Below are 18,018 nucleotides of genomic sequence, written 5' to 3'. Positions count from 1 at the left end.
CGGGGTTTTTTTTTTTTTTTTTTTTTTTTTTTTTCCCCTGTCCTCAGAGCAGCTGGGCTGGGGAAGGTGTGTGCAAATACATCCATAAATTGGGAGCAGGATTTTGGATTCGAGCTTTACAGAAGTGGTAGAACCATCCTAGTTCAGCCGACACATTGGCATGTCCACTCAGAACTCTGTGGGCACCTGGGCGTGCTGTGAACATCACAGTTTTCCCATCACTGGCATGGTGCCTGCACATAACAGAAACTCCAAAAAGATTTAGAACCTCTAAGCTTCCTTCCATACGGTTCCTGTTAGACAAAAATGGAGCTTTCTAGGAAAACAGGCACTGTCTCTGTATGCCCTGTGTGTGTTTGCCCTCTGGCCATAATGTATGGATTAAGAGCATGAATTCTGGAGCCAGACTGTCTGAACTCAGACCTCAGCTCTGCCATTTACTTATGTAGGCCACTGGACAAGTTCCTTTATCACTCTGCCTCAGTATCCTGCCCTGCACAATGCAGATAATTACTACTGCTACTCGCGGAGTTGTTGTAAGCGTTGAATGAGATAGTATCTGGAAAGGGCCTAGAAGGGAGCCTAGCACAAGGTAAATAACTTGATGGTGTGAGTTCTGTTTTCCTGTAGAGATCAGGGGAATGCTTAGCGTGATTATCTTCAACGAACAGCATGGTTTACACTCCCCCAGCAGGTGCGTTACAGAAGGCTTGTACAGAGCCCCTAAGCAAGGAGTCTTACCACTTATTTGGAAATTAGTCATCTCTGTTCTTGTGATTAGTCCCTTGAGAATTTGGCCCCTTCCTTGTTTAACAATGGGACAAATAAAGATGAGGTAGTGAAAGCAGAACCGTGTTGACTTGGGAGAAGGCAGTGCTGGAGGAAGAACACGGACCGTGGGTCCAGGCACAGAGCTTTGTTCTCCTTCTGTCCTGGGCAAGTCACTCAATTTCTCACTGAGTAGGAGCTCCCTGCTTGGGCAATCAAAAGGGCTATTGTATGAATGAACACTGAAATTAAAAGATGATTGGAAAACCTTAATGACCATGTGTGAGGCACTAATATACCAAGATAATGGTCATTGCTAGGTGTATCTCCTAATTAATTGAACTTTCCTGGCATTATATATAAGGGAAATGGGGATTTTCCTTAACCACATGCTTACGTTTGGGAAGCTTGGAGCAGCTCTGGAGCAGAGGGGCACAGAAACATGGTGATTGAACTTCACACCCAGTTTACCCGCTGTTTCTTTTGTCTTTTCTTCTAAATTTCCGTGAACCTTGTCTGGGGCCCGGGGACCCAATCCTGCCTCCCCTGCCTCGCCGTGAATGAGGACACCGCCTTGTGGACCCTCACCTTGGCTGCTCCCTCCTCTTATTCTTGGGATACTTACCTTTCTCCTATAATCTTTTGAAACCCAGTTCCATGGCCTGTAAAATGGAGCAACCTTTATCGACTTCAGAGTTTCACGGACATGGTATGTAAGTGCCTGGCGTATTTTAGCCGCCTCTCCCTGCCTCTTAATTCTGTTACAGATTTGCATGTCAGTCTGTCTTTTTTAAAATTGCAACTATAGGGGCGCCTGGGTGGCACAGCGGTTAAGCATCTGCCTTCGGCTCAGGGCGTGATCCCGGCGTTATGGGATCGAGCCCCACATCAGGCTCCTCTGCTATGAGCCTCCTTCTTCCTCTCCCGCTCCCCCTGCTTGTGTTCCCTCTCTCACTGGCTGTCTCTATCCTGTCGAATAAATAAATAAAATCTTTAAAAAAAAATTGCAACTATAATGCAAACTCATCAGTAAACCCTTTCATGAGAAATAGTTAACATTTTAACAGTAATTTCCTGGCAGCAGCACTCCTTCCCTGAAACAGAAGGACTGTATAATGATGGACCTTTGGGGCCTGTAGCAAACTGGAGAAGACCCCGTGGGGCAGAAAGAGGGCACCTTAGCCAGTACTGGTGATTACCGTTCTGGCTTTGAGCTCTACTTTGGGATTTCTAGAAAGAAAAGAGCTCTGCCTAAAGCAGCTCTGTCATTATTACCACACATCCTTGGCAGCTGACCATCTATTGTTAAGGCTATCCAGTGTCAATACAGGCTTCCTTTTTCTAGCCTGGGATGGGGTGAAGGGGAAATGTGAACCCCCCTGGTTCCCTGGGCTGACCAGGAAATGGCACAAGGAACAGGCAGGAGTGCAGAACCCAGCGTGGAGTCCTCCGTGCCGGGACTGTGGAACCAGGGCAGGGCCAGGACAGCACGGGCAAGAGATCATTTCCTGCACCCAACACCGCGCTGGAGGCATTCAACGGGGCCCTTAGGGAGGGATGGTAGAGACAAGGAGACATGAGGAGCCAGGACATTGAGAGGACACTTGAGAGTTCTAATAAAAGTCTGCGGACAGTCACAGTAGGAAATGTGTTTTAAGAATTTCAGATGAGGTTTATTTTGTCCCCAAGCCCTTTGGTTACCATGGTTTGTTTTGGTTTATCAGAGCTACTGAAAAATACATTTCTCTTGCTAAACACTGATGAGCCAATGGCAAAATACCAATTGTAAAGTAATGTTCTGAAACTATTCTTTTTCTGTGCTTTTGGAGGGATTTTGCATTGGCAATAAAAATGATCACAAATGCTGTCCTTACCAAGATGTTTTCTCTTAAAAGTTTCAGTCAGTACCATTTGGGGATCATGCTAATTAAATGTGACAGTGAATCTTAGTGGCTTTTATAAAATGTTGGTATGTCCATTTCATCTACCACAGTATTCTTCAAATAGGCTTTCTCCAAATGGGCATATCGTCTTTCAACATGAGAAAAAAATCAAGCACAGGACGTGACAAGCTGCCTTCACACCAAATAAGACTCTTTATCTCTACCGTCCCCACTTCTTGCAATACCAGCTTCCGGTATTGACAGCCATCGTCCAAGAGGGGAGAGTTGTCACTTTGACACATAAATTATACCTTGGCTCCTTTAAAGATATTCTCTTGCTCTTTTGCCAACTTTGCATTGACCATTAAAAGTGAAAGTCCTTGGTTTTCATAGGTTTCACATTTCAACTCTAGATTAGAATCTATGTGAGGTTATTGTAAATAACTCAGTAGATATGAAAATTGAACATGTAATAATTCAACTCCTTTTTCATTTTAGACATTAGGATTCATCGTTGTACTTCCTTACCTCAAACGGACCACAGCATTGGAAGCAGCTAAATGAATTCACATTTAGAGGTCAATTATTTTTTAAAACGTTGAATGGATGTGCTTTAATTTGTACTCTTAATGAAAGAGCAAAGAGTGAAGTGTATGGTTTTAATGAATTCTTTATGTTTGTGTTTTCCCTTAAATTCTCATTATTTCTTTGAAAACAACTCTGGTAGCTTAATATATTCCATTTTACTTTTAAAATGTTTTTCCATTGCATTCTATACTGAGTCAAGATTTAGATTTTAAAGCCTTATTTCTTCAAGTGTTTGTAGACGTATCTCTTAAGAAAGTGTCTGTTCGGGTTTCTCAGTGTGTTTTGTTTGGGTGGCATAAGGTGGTAGTGGTGTATCTTGGGCCCCGGTGACATCCTAGGGATTCGGAACCCAGAGCTTTTCTTCATCTCTTTTGCTCAAGCCCAAGTGGTTTAAAATGGATATACCGTATTTCAGTATGGCATGCTATCTGCTAACGTTTTGTTGTTGTTGTTGTTTAGAAAAGTACATCATTTTAACAGTCACCATGGTATTAGTTCAGGGTTGGCTATAATGTTTTTATATTTGGATTTGCTATAATATTTTTATATTCTAGAATTCCTTTTATAATGGAAATTATCACACTCATATATTTTCAGAATATTTTCAGAAACTTTTACAAACTATAAGCAAAAGGAATGTTATAGGATAGGGAGAATATTAAATTATTAGGGGGCTGGACAGTGCATACTATGGCATTTTCATTTGATGGTGCCTAATTGGCCATTGAAGAGTGTAACCCAGTGGATGGGCTGTTTGATGTGGGCGTAAGGAGGAAGAAATAGTTTGTCTAAACTCTGAGCTTGTCCCTTCCACTGACATGTCCAAAGGCTATACCAAAGATTGATGCCAGAAAAAGGGAATCAAAGATAATCATTATTTGCCCGGTGCTTCATTAAATTTCTTACCATGGTGGAATGGGAAGCGAGTAACAAGATGGTGGAGTAACAATGTGGGCTGAGGCGAGGCCCTGAGGCAGAGCTGTAGTAGGACTCTTCTCTGACTCTGCATTTGACATCTGAAGAATACAGTTAGCACCTTCTTCCTCTATCAGGTGTCTTTTGATTGGGGTTTTCCAAAGCTCTTCGTGGCTCCTGCTTCCCATGGTGTAAACCATTTGTCAAGGGACACCAGTGTTTTGTAGTCCATGAAATGGAAATATGTGTGTGTGTTGGGGGAGGGAGGTGCTAGTGCCAGCTTACTAAGATTGTAGATACTCTACAGCCAATCTTTTCTAAGCAACCCCAAATATTTTTGGGTGGAGTCTTGAAAATGGTCACTGTGATTATCTGGCAGTTGTATAGTGCTGAGAACAAACACTAAAATCTTGAGAAGCACGGGCCTGAATAGCAATGGTCCAACTTTCGTGCCTGGCATTCAGTGTTGCTAATGACCTGGGTAATGACTATCTAGCAATAAGTCATCACTTAGCCCTGCGTTTTCTCATTTCTGCAGCTTTCCTTGTATCAGAACCCAAGGATTTCCTCTTCTCTGCTTATCTAAATCCCACTTCTCAGGGGGGGTAATCAGAAAGGGGAATGAAACATGAGAGACTATGGACTATGAGAAACAAACTGAGGACTTCAGAGGGGAGGGGGGTGGGGGAATGGGATAGACCGGTGATGGGTAGTAAGGAGGGCACGTATTGCATGGTGCACTGGGTGTTATACACAACTAATGAATCATCGAGCCTTACATCGGAAACCGGGGATGTACTGTATGGTGACTAACATAATATAATAAAAAATCATTAAAAAAAAAAAAAAAGCTGCATGGCAAAGGAAACAACCAACAAAACTAATAGATAACCTAGCGAATGGGAGAAGACATTAGCAAATGACATATTTGATAAAAGATTAGTATCCAAAATATATAAAGAACGTATACAACTCAACACCAAAAAATAATAACAATAATAATCCAATTAAAAAATGGGCCAAAGACATAAACAGACATATTTCCAAAAAAGACAAACAAATGGCCAACAGACACATGAAAAGATGCTCATCATCACTTGTCATCAGGGAAATGCAAATCAAAACCACAATAAGATACCACCTCACATCTGTCAGAATGGCTAAAATCAAAAACTCAAGAAACAAGTGCTGGCAAGGATGTGGAGAAAAAGGAAACCTCATGCACTATTGACAGGAAGGTAAACTGGTACAGCCACTGTGGAAGACTGAGTGGAGGTTCCTCAAAAAGTTAAGAATAGAACTACCTTAAGTTTCAGTAATAACACGAGTGGGTATTTACCCAAAGAATTTGAAAATAGTAATTTGAAAGGATATATGCACCCCTATGTTTATGGCAGCATTATTTACGGTAGCCAAATTATGGAAGCAGCCCAAGTTTCCATCGATAGATGAATGGATAAAGAAAATGTGATATATATATATATATATATATATATATATATACACACACACACACATACACACACACACAATGGAATATTATTTGGCCATAAAAAAAGAATGAAATCTTGCCATTTGCAACAACATGGATGGATCTAGAGAGTATAATGCTAAGCGAAAGAAGTCAGAGAAAGACAAATAATACCATATGATTTCACTCCTGTGGAATTTAAGCAACAAAACAAATGAACAAAGGAAAAAAAAAGAGGCAAACCAAAACCAGACTCTTAACTATAGAGAATAAACAGATGGTTACCAGAGGGGGAGGGGTGGGGGATGGACGAAATAGGTGAAGAGAATTAAAAGTACACTTATCTTGATGAGCACTGAGTAATATATGGAATTACTGAATCACTATATTGTACACCTGAAATTAATATAACACTGTGCATTAACTACACTGGAATTAAAATTTTAAAAAGAATAATGTTAGATGACCTATACTGTCTGACCTGAAGCCCTATTACAAATCTGTTATAATCAACACCAAATGGTATTTGCTTAAGATAATATAGATCAGTGGAACAGGGATGAGAATCCAGAAATAGGTTCATATATACACAATCAATTGATCTTTAACAATAATAGTATTTTCAACAAATGATCCTGAAAATCCTGAATATCTATATGGAAGCTATGAGCCTCGGCCCCATACATTATGCACAAAATTTGACTTGGAATGATGGTAGACCTAAACATAAATATTAGAGCTATAAAAACTCTAAAAGGAAACACAGATCTTGAGATAGGCAAAGATTTCTAAACCAGGAAACAAAAAGCACCAGCCATAAAAGGAAACGCTGATAAATTGAATGTCACTAAAATGAAAATCTTCTGCTTTTTAAAAAGACACCACAAAGATCATGGAAAAAGCAGGCCACAGACCATGAGAGCTTTTCACAATACCTTTATCTGAAAAATTACTTGACAATGGAACCTATAAAGAATTCTTACAACTCAAGAAGACAAAACACCAAATTAGAAATTGGGCAAAGGATTTGAACAAACATTTCACAAAAGACTATACAAATGGCCAATAAGCACATGAAGAAGATGCTTGATATCATTAGCTCCCAGAGAAATGCAGATTCAAATCATGATGTGGTATCACCACACACCCACTACATTGGCTAAAAATACAAATAATGAGTAGCAGGTATCGGCAAGGACGTGAAGCAACTGAAATCCCCATCGTGCTGAGGACAGTGTAAAATGTTACAACCCTTCTTAAAAGCAGATTGGCAGTTTCTTATAAAGTTAAACACACAATTACCATATTACCCAGCAATCGCGCTCATACGTATTTACCCATGAGCAATAAAAACCAACATACACAGCATCATGTATATTCATAGCAGCTTCCTCCTGAGAGCCAACAGTCTGCTCATTGTTAGCGCTGGCATTTTATTGTTATCTAAAAAGTGTGTTCCCCTAAAATAATGTATTTTTAGAAATTTATATCTTTGGTTTAAAAGTTTCAATGATTTTTGATATGTTGTTTTCTACTTTTTCAGAATCTGTAAGAATAATAATGTCTCATTGGAGCATGTGACATTTTAATATTTAACTTATGATAAGATCACACAAATATTTACTACTATACACATTTTATTAGGTGTCCAGGCAACAACACGAATGTTACATAATTTAAATTCTCAGCTTTAATGTTATATGTAAATGAAAAAACCTTATATCCTTAAACTATAGCTGTACAGAATGAAATATTAAATTTATATCCTCCATTTTTCAGACATGTTTTATTCCTAAAAGTCACTTGTATGAAGCTTTTGAACAATGTTGTCCTCACATTGAATATAAAATGTGGCTAAAACTTGGACTTTCTATTACTGCCAAAAAAATGAGGGAACGTTTATCTTATGAGGTAAGAGGTGTTTATATATAAACTCATCCTTTTCTCTGAATGGAATTGTATTAAAGTACTGTTATCAATGAACTATTTAGGAATTGATATTAAACTTTATAAGCAGTAGACTATGAAGCTGTGTTTTCCTTGTAGGATTGGAACTACAAGATGCAGTTAAAACTCTGTAATGTTTGTGTAAAAGATATACCAAAGAACACCAAAACTGATATCTATGATGAAACTGTGATTTATGTCATCCTCATCCATGGAGCTATAGAAGATTGTCAGTTACGAAAAGTTTATAAGGCACCTTCCTTAATTCCTATAACATGCTATCAGGTATAGAAATGTTGATTCATGCCTTCTGGTCAATATGCCATATGTCCAATGTATGAACATTAGAAAAATTGTCACTTTTCCATCTTCCCATCTTCTGCATTTCCCCTACCGCTCCATAAGCACACACGCCACACACACACCCAGTTGACTGATTGCTTTGGCCCTGGATAGCCCAAACACCAAGATATTCTGGTTCAATGTCAATGAAGAAGACTGAGCTGCTTCATTTTGGCCATAGTTAGATTTTGGTGCATTGTAAATAGCAACAGAGGGCCTGTTAAGTTCATTTACACATTGCAGAAGGACCACTTTCTCTGGACTATATCAACAGTACTCTAGAAAAGTTCTGCGAGACCCATGCTGAACTGAGTATCAGTGGCATTTGCCTAGCTACTTTGAAAGTGAATGTAAAATGAAAGATTTCCCACATTTAAGCTGTTGCATTTCCCTGGCAATCAAAATGAGAAGTTGTGCATATAAAGAAAGAAAGAAGGCAGACTCTGTGTGTGTGTGCGTGTGTGTGTATGTTGGGGGAGAGGAAGAGAGGCACATGTCAGGAGGAATCAGGGGACATACAAAATATACCTACAGAAAACAAATTGAAAGAGGCACCTAGAGTCAATTAAATTAGGCATATATTTTTAAAGCAATGAATATATGGCAGAAATCACGCTAGATGCTAACGTGATCAAGACAAATGAGATTTGTGACCTACCCTCAAAAGATCTCTCAACCAAGTGAAAAGAAACATATATATGTAATGAAACATGTACAACTATGATAAAAGTACTTCGGAGGTAGATTTGGGACAGGAGAAAACCATGAGCTGGGGATAAGAGGAATCCCAAGATGAGAAATGGTATAAGAAAAATTTTCTGAACAGATGCCACCAGCACCAATGTGATAGACCCACTGAGAGGAAGTGAGACATTACTCTCACCTGTCGTGCTCTCTACCTCTATTCTTGAATACATAATAACAGAGCTCTGCTGTGGGTGCTGACTGGGAATTTAGATGGCCAAGCAAGAGATTCTCAAGGCAACCTAAAACCTACCCAACTCTGTCTACTCTCATAGGCAGAAAGCCCTGCTTACTGTAAATTTGGGTACCAATGTGATTCAAAGCATATCTAAGACAACCACAGGTTGAAGGGCTTCTTAAAGTCTCCTGTTTCTTAAACTTTCTTTTGCCACATAGATCATCTCTCTGGGTGATATTTTAAAGGATCATTAATGATGAACTCTTAATCATTTTTCTCATTTGTAAGAGAAATGAGCAAAACATTTAAAAATCAATGAAAGTACATGGAATGTTGACTTTCCAAAATATTCAGGTATTTTAAGACATCTGTCTAATAGAGACATGTTTACTTTTCAGCCCAGATGTTTAGAGAGGCCCTGAGATAGTAGCTTATCAGAGAAACATTTAATTGTATGATGTGTACTCAGAAATTAATTTATATTCTGTCAAACTTCAGGTACAAGGCATTGAAAATTTTACAAAGGTAATGATTGTTCAAACTTCGGTTGATGTGAAACAATTCAGATGGAACACTAGAAAGTACATACCTTCATGTAAATCGTCTCTTCCAACAGCAGCATTGTGTGAGTTAGATTTCTTTGAGTAATTGAGACCTTAATTTCCATTTATAAAATAGCCACATATGTATTTGGAAACTATTGAATGCATTCTACCTAGAGTATTGGGAAAGCATTTTAATTGCCATATTTGATATCTGATGGGTAAATCCAGATTGAGAATATCCATGTTATAGCAGGAATTATTCTCTATTTCATCTATAAGAATAAACACGCATAATTATCAAAATACTATGGAAAAATTGTTAAAGAGGGAATTTTTATTTTCTTAAGATTTTATTTATTTTAGAGAGAGCACAGGGGGTGGGGGGAGAGAGGGGCAGGGAGAGAGGGAGAGAGAGAATCTCAAACAGACTCCCCACTGAGGGCAGAGCCCAACTTGGGGCTCGATCTTACGACCCTGAGATCATGACCTGAGCCAAAACAAAGATTCAGACCTGATTTCAATTGACTGAGCCACCCGGGTGCCCCAGTGAGGCAATTTTTAGCTCTTCCCCCACATTAACATATTTAATATAGCAGTAAATAATGGAAATAGTGTGGTACTATCTGTTCCAATTACCCACAGGCCTGGCGTTCATTCTCAACATACCTTAACATAAATGTATGTGGGATGATGGGACAATAGGTCATTTTTTCTCTCTTTCCAAACTTCCTGCACATGTGTTACATAATCTTTATAATAAAAGATTTTAAGCCTCTTTTTTAAATGTGACCCTTCTTCCCACCAATTGAGATTACCACCAATTTCAGATCACAGGCCCTGAGTGTGAATGATTGGAACCTGGGTCTAATGTGACAGTTGATCTAATAGAAACAGTGCTTTCTTCCAGTGCTTGAACTAATGTAGTCTTTCTTGAACCAGCTACAAGCAGAATCTATAAAGAAGACCTTCAATTTGACACAAATATTGAGGTAAATTTAAAGCAGTCTTTTTAAAAGTTTAATTTTGGGGAAAAGAGAGTCTGGAATGTACAGAAATTTTCAGTGCGTTTCTCTTGTTCTGAAGGAGTTTACCTGCTAATCATTTTGTAGATTTCGATGTGAACACTGTCTCTTAGTCCAGGGTACAGTAGAAATTGCATTTATATTTTTAGGTAAATACTAGATAAATGACAAAGAAAAACAAAGTTCAGAAGATACCAGAATATTTATTTTGAATCGCATGAGCCACCATGCACTACTGGGGTGGGTAGGATTGTCGTGTACATGATCCCCTCCCACTTCTCTGCCTTGGGCTGAAATTTTGACTGGTCTGAAGCCTTCATTGCTACCTCAACTATGCATCTGGGGTCTTCCAACCAGGAGGCCGTTTGCTCAGCTATTCACTATGCCTGTCACAAAGCGGGAGCTCAATAATGAATGTACTAACCTGATCTGTCCCAGGCTAACCTAAGTTATCCAGAAAATCCCATAAATATTGGTTAATTTTATAGTTCCCTATGAACTTGGATAGGTCACTTGGGGATCTTGGGATCTTCGAAACCTTGGGCCAACTTGGCAACAAGACCCCAAGTTATGAAAGACTACAGGGCCCTGGAAATGAAAGTGGGGCACGGAGAAATAGGATGAAGTACTTCATTAGATCTACACCAACTTGCTTGTAGGCTGAATCCTGGGGAGTTCCAGAGGAGGTAGAGAATTTATTTTTAATTCTAGTTTGTGCCAAGCTGATCGTATTACTCCAGGAGATGCTGATTATAATACTTGGAATCTGAGAGATGTCTGCTACAAATACACAAGCCAGAAAATTGTGTATTTGGTTGTTAAAAATATGTTTTATGTCAAGTCCATTTGCTCTATCACCACTAGGCATAAAACTCAGAGCACCCGCTCCTTCTGCCCTGAATCTCTCAACAAGTGTATGCTGTAAGAAAGGTGATCACAGGTTCTGTGGGGGAAGTTGAAGGTGTTTCTCATGTCTGTCCAGTCCTAAAGAGGCCAACGCTTTTCTTTAATACCTATTTCCCATCCAGCATAAAAGCAAGAAGTTCACTCCCTCCCAAAACATTTTGGACTCTTTCCAGGGAAGCTTTTCCTCAACCTCTCTTGGTTATTTCTTGTTGCCTGGAACTACTGCCCCAATAACATAGGGGCTGAGAGTACGGGCTCTGGCATGAGACTCCTGGTTTGCTTCCTGGTTCCGTCACTTCTTAGCCATGTGACTCATGTTGGACAGATCTCTTAACCTGTTTAAGCATCATTTTCTGCATCCACATAACACAGTACCCGTACGTACCCCGGATAGTGCTGCTGCGCAGATTAAAGAAATGGAAAGTACAGTGCATAGTGTTTGGCACATAACAAGCAATCCGTACACACAGTTTCTATTATTCTCTGCTAACCCCTTCCTCACATTGTAAACTACTTCCCCAAACTTCTTGTGCTCTCCAGATACTAATTTTCTAAAAAATACGGATACAGGTACCTCCTCTAATTCTCCCAAACACGGTTGCTGCTAAAGACTAGGAAGTAGCAAAGGGAAATTACAATTTAAAAAATGAAGATGAGGAGAACACTTAAGATAAAATATTAAATGGCTCCTAGGGGCCACTGGGTAGCCTATCTTTCTCCTTAGCCTGGGCGGGCTGCCAAGCTTGTCGGAGTCAGCTTAATAGTATATTTTGAAGAATGAGGAGGCAGGGAAGCTAATGCTCTCCCTGTACATATTCCCCGAAGTGCTGCTTTTTCATAATTAAAAAAACCTGATTGTGTGAGGTTGTTAATATAAAGTAGTGTGGAAGTGAGAGACAGTTCATTAAGTGGTAGAAACATCAGCTACTGAGTCTTATAAAGACAATTTTCAAATTGTGTTATTTAGTAAATGCTTTTTCTCCTTGATGTTAGATCCTGGCTATATTTCTGGGCCAGGTCCCTTCTTGCTCCTCCAACCCCTCCACCCACCATCACCCCAGAACTGTGGCTTCGCCTTCACGTGGTAAAAGGCCCACTGCAACATATAGCAGCTCTTTACAAAGTGTTTTTGTTCCCAGGATGGGAAGGGACTACACAGTGCTGCGGTTGCTAGAAGTCCTAGTCCTCAGTCCCTTGCTCCATAGACCAGATTTGACACCTGCCCTGCTTTATAAATTTAACCTTTATTAATAGTCTCAGATTTGACTCCTATCTCCTATCTCAATTTCCAGATTCAACAGCCTACAGGGTTACTTGATAGTATCAAGGAGGAAATGAACATCTATGCAGTCCCCTAGAATAAGACTCCATGAAAATTTGGTAAGCTGCCTCAGTTTCCTCAACACGATCTGGATCACACCTGTCCCGGAGATACAGGTGAAGCCAGAAGTTCATGTGCCCTTTGGTGTGACAGGGTGAATTATACCCCTTTCCACTAGCCATTATTTGTGATATGATCACTTTCCACTAGCCTGTTGATTCTTCAAGTGATACTATTTATAATTCTAAACTGGAAAATGAACTCTAAAATAAGATTTCTGAAATAGACTCATGGTTTCCTCTCTCTGTTCTGCTACTTAATTTCACATGCAGCACATTTTTCAGGCTGCCATGTACTGTGGAAGATAGAAACAAGTAACAAAAATATAAACAGGTAATAAGCGATGACTTCAATTTTCAAGAGTTTCTATTCTAGTTAAGGAGGCAAAACAGATCAGAAGGCAGTTCAATAGCCATTCGAGATACACTGTGGATAGTGCCAACTGAAGCTAAAGGAATTCAAAACAGAAACAACTGTTGATGAACATAAACAAAGTCTTTTTTTTTTTTTTTTTTTGCTGGAGAAGGGAAGAGGATGTTTGGAATAGGGGACACAGGAGACCAAGACTTTTGGGGAAAATGAGTAGACCAGTCTGGCCTTTGGTTGCTCAAAATGTAGCGTCAATGGGGAAGAGTGTGTGTGTGTGTGTGTGTGTGTGTGTGCCCGCTTTGTATAACTCTGTGTTACATGAAGCATTTCACTGGATTAAAAAATGACCTTCCAATAAATCTTTGTGCCTCCTTTTAAAAAATGTTAACTCTTGCATGCTACTTCCTATGACAACGACCATATTTAAAAATAGATTCAAAGGGTAACAATACACTATGAAAAAATATTTTTAAGAATTACTTGTAATACGATCATTATCTTCACATGGGAAAAAAATGAATACAAAATGATAAGGAAAACACTATGATTCCAATAGGCAAATTTAAGAACAGCCAATTCAGGTAAAAGACAATACCCAGAATGGGGGGGAGGGGGAGTTAAGAAGCGCCAAGTTAAACAACAATGAAGTATTAACATTGACTTTTTAAAATTAACAATTTTTATTCCATGGTAACATCTATTTCCTTTGAAATAGATGAAAATAGAGTGATACTTCTTTTCTTATATTTTGCTGGTAGATGAGTAAAAGGACTTCGAAAGAAAAGTCATAAAAATGCTCATATACTTTAACTCCATGAATTTGCTTCTGGGAATCAATCCAAAAAGAGTAATCCAAAGTAGTAAAGTAGACATATGTACAAACCATCCAGTGCACCACTATTTCTAATGGCAAAACATTAAAAAGAGTCCAAGTGTCCAATAGTAAGAAAGTATATAATTTCACTACAGACCATCCTTTAGAGGAAACATCATACAACCATTAAAGAAACTGGTTGTATAGTCCAACGTAACATATGAAAAGGAAAGCGAACGTGTACATACAACTTTCTTAACATGAAAAGAGGTCAAGGGGGCCTGGGTGGCTCAGTCGGTTAAGCGTCTGCCTTTGGCTCAGGCCTGGGATTGAGCCTTCCATCGGCCTCCCTGCTCAGCAAGGAGTCTCCTTCTCCCTCTCCCTCTACTGCTCCCCCTGCTTGTGCTCTCTCCCTCTCTCAAATAAACAAATCTTAAAAAAAGAGAAAGAGAAAAGAGAAACCCAAATGATTCAACCAGGTGTTAGAAAGGTAAGAGTAGGGACAGGTGTGTTCACCTCTCTTATTTTCCGTGGTTTTATTGCTCTTGTAATGAAAAACATGATTGCAAAACTCCTGAGCATTATTCAAATATGATTAGTCTGGAAGTTGTCTGTTCCTTTCTGCCCCCCTTTACACTCAGCAATCCCCACGTGGTGAAAAGGAGTGGTGGCAGCCAGAGCTGAGACCCCATCTGTGTTCCCGGCAGGGGAACACACTCCTCCTAATAGTCCATAGACTACCTCTGGGCCCTTCAGCAGGCGCCAGGGGCTTCTCAGACTCTGACCCGCAGTTTAAATCACACCACCACCTCTTTGGGAAAGACGACTGACTCACACTCACCCACTGGATGTCCTTCCTCGGCCTCAGCAATAATGACCAGGAGGTATTTCCTGCGGGAATGAAACCAACCCTCTAGTACATCCTGTTTGGGGTTGTAAGTCAATGTTGAAAGATTCCAAAGCTCTTCTGCATTTGTTTTTTTTTTTTTCCCCTCCCTACTGCTGTTAGGAATGGTTGACCACACTGTTTTGAAGATTGATGCACGTAGGGGCCCTGCTGTCAAGAGACACCTCCTGTTTTTGAAGCACATTTTCCTGCATCAAAAGGGAGCGACTTCAAGCTGGATCCCGTATGGATGATCATGGTGCCACACGGAAGGAAGTTGGGACCTTGCAACCATTCTATCTAAAATATATTTTTTAAATTTAAAATATCTTTTATGTTAAATATCTAAAACATCTCAGAAAATCATAAAGTTTTTGTTCTTAGAACCAGAAAACAAGCTTAGGCCACCTAGGGAAGTTGGTATAGTGCTCTTAGAGCAAAAATGGTTTGATTCACTTTATGAAAAATAAAACACTATTAAAATGTAGTTCAAATGTTGATCTTAAACCAGGTATTGATTTCTGTCATTCATTGTACTTCATTCATCTTGGAAGAACTCAGTGAATAAAATAGTAAAGAATGGAAACTGATTTACACTTAAACAATATAACTCAGTCCTAAATGAAACTTCCAGTGTCCATTTTGTTCATCATCTCATTACAACAATGAGCCCAATGCCTGTCACATAATTTTTTTTTTTTTTTAGAAAGAGAGAGTGAAAGAGAGAAAGCGAGCTGGGGGGTGGGGGGCAGGGGGAGAGAGAGAATCCCCAGCAGGCTCCACACTCAACATGGAGCCCAACCTGGGGCTTGATCTCACAACCCTGAGATCATGACCTGAGCTGAAATCAAAAGTCAGATGCTCAACCTACTGAGCCACCCCGGTGCCCCGGCACATCACTTTTTAAAATAGTCTTAACCAGGGGCACCTCGGTGGCTCAGTTGGTTGATCATCCAACTCTTGATTTCGGCTCAGGTCGTGATCTCATGGTTATGGGATCAAGCCCTGCATTGGGATCCGTGCTCAGCAGGGAGTCTGCTTGAGATTTTTCTTTCTCCTCTCTCACTCCCTCTGCCCCTCCCCTTGCTCTCTCTCTCTCTCTCAAATAAATAGATAAATCATAAAAAAAAAAAGTCTTAACCTGTTAAGAGTTATTGCATGCTTTCTATATGCTAGGTGTCTAACAATCACTACGCACTTATGGACTGACTTAATCTTCACAACAAGTATATAAGGTAGGTACTATTATTTCCAGTTTACAAACGTGTAATTTGCCAAATATCTCACAACTAGTAATAGGCAGAGCAGAGATTTGGAAACAAGCCTGTGATTAACTATTACGCCATATGTCTCTCCAGTATGGTAAGTCCTAAATAAATATCTGAAGAAGTAATAAAAATTTAAATATATGTCTTTAGGACCATGCTTCCACCCAGGGGTTGGAAATCTGAATACTAAATTTGGCCTCCTACAACTGGTGGTAGGCACATTTTCAGAAACCATGTGTAGAGACTCCACTCACAAAAGTTCCTTGAAGAGAAGAAAATTTGGTTTGTTTATGTTGGGTAAGTCAAATCAAACTATTATCACCTCTCTCCAAAACTGAACTCAACCAGTTTTTTATTCCTGTGATAATTGACTAGCAGCTGTTTTGTTTGAGGGAGCCCCACTAATGAGCACCCTTTTTCTCCTGAGTGATGAACCAAATGAAAATTAAAACAAAGGATTGAGGCAGTTAGAGAATAAACCACCCACACCCCCCACACACACACACACGCATGCACATGACTTTATTAGTGACTGAAATGACATAAAGAACATGGTTACCTTCTGACCCCCAGAACTGGATGTATTGACCATTGTAGGCATTTATCATTAAGCTTACTGCATAGCTGAGAACAATAGACAATGCAAGATATGTAGAGTCAAATTTGCTCTCAAAAGAAATCAGGAAGAAAGGGATGGACAAAGAATGCCCACCTTCTGCTTCCAAATTCATGGAACTGATAAGCCACTCCACCTCAGCAGGATGAATGAGGTGGTGACAAGCCGCGAGTGTTGGTAAGGGAGAGTAAAGCCCTCAATCCCAAACAAGACACCAGGTGGGGAAAGGGCTCTCCACCAGCAGCCTGTCACAGCAGGCTCAGCATGCGCCAGACTCTCTTCTGAGTGCTTTGCCCTCATTAGTTCAGGCAATCATTACAACAACTTTAGGAAGTGGGTACTATGATTGCCTCATTTTTCAGAGGAAATAATGAGACTTAGGGAATTCAGAAGAATTACTCAGCCACAGCTAGATATAATGACTCCAGGCTCAAATCCTCTAAGCACATTCAGTATAACTCATGAAGTAAACTCCCTAGACCTTATTTCGTAAATCTAAAGCGTTGGAGAAGAGGATACACTCCACAAATAATAGTCATGGTCACTGTCTGGCCAGGTTTGTGTTCTGGGGTGTAACCATTTTCACGTGGGGAAAGAACCCTGAACAAGGCCCTGAGGTATGAAGTAATCCCAGCACCAGGTACGGTATATACCCACGCGCCCCATCAGCGGGGTCTGGGTGATTGTGTGCCCAAGACTCTTCCCTCGTCTGAAAGAATTGTAGTGCATGGACTTTGACCTGAGGAGATCACTTAGAGCTCACTTCCACCTGACTCTTCAGAGGAAACCCACTTATTTGCTTAGAAAAGTTCAGAACGTCTGCTTTTAAAATTTTTAGATAAAAGTCTTTCCTTGGTCCTTTGATTCTTGGATTTCTTTTTAATTTAGCTTTTAACTTTTATGGTGCTTAAACCCAGTTTGTAATTGTTGCCCCAGATACATAACTTAATCATCTATGTTATACATTAGTCTTTTTAATGAGAAATCAGAAACATCGCAAATGAAGGAACGTTCTTCCCAAGGGTCACTCGTGGCTCAAACAATGACAGGGAAGTGCTATAACCTCCATCTGCCATTAGATTTGTAAGAGTCTTCTCAGTGAGCTGAACAAATCCCCATTTTGTTGCCAAATAGTCCTCTTACCATTAAAAACAACCCTCTGTGTTATTATGGTTCCCGGCAAGTCAGCGGGGCTATATGCAAATATCCCTCCACCAGAAAACAAAATCCCAGCCCTAAAATTCCCTTAGGGAGGTACTGAAAATCTGCTACCTCCTGTTTCAAACCAAATACACATTAATGGGGAATATCAGCAGTGCAGAGCCATAGTTTCAAACACATAATTAACTCCCTGATATTAGCCAGGACTCCTAAT

The 18,018-nt window shown here is 39.8% G+C and overlaps 1 protein-coding gene across 1 annotated transcript in view; it reads left to right on the top strand.

Moving 5' to 3' along the window:
- SLC9C1 (solute carrier family 9 member C1) overlaps positions 1 to 12,544 on the top strand; it is an 88,966-nt gene extending 76,422 nt beyond the window's left edge. The window contains 5 exon segments of the mRNA XM_040621720.1: positions 7,405 to 7,536; positions 7,672 to 7,857; positions 9,335 to 9,461; positions 11,635 to 11,732; positions 12,449 to 12,544. Coding sequence (XP_040477654.1) covers positions 7,405 to 7,536; positions 7,672 to 7,857; positions 9,335 to 9,461; positions 11,635 to 11,732; positions 12,449 to 12,544 — 639 coding nt within the window.
- Positions 12,545 to 18,018: the final 5,474 nt, after the last annotated feature.

Source organism: Ursus maritimus, unplaced genomic scaffold (genome assembly GCF_017311325.1).
Source record: "Ursus maritimus isolate PB19 unplaced genomic scaffold, ASM1731132v1 scaffold_4, whole genome shotgun sequence".
NCBI classification, from domain to species: domain Eukaryota; kingdom Metazoa; phylum Chordata; class Mammalia; order Carnivora; family Ursidae; genus Ursus; species Ursus maritimus.
The sequence above is the reverse complement of the archived record's forward strand: the minus strand, read 5'-3'. Positions and strand labels throughout refer to the sequence as shown.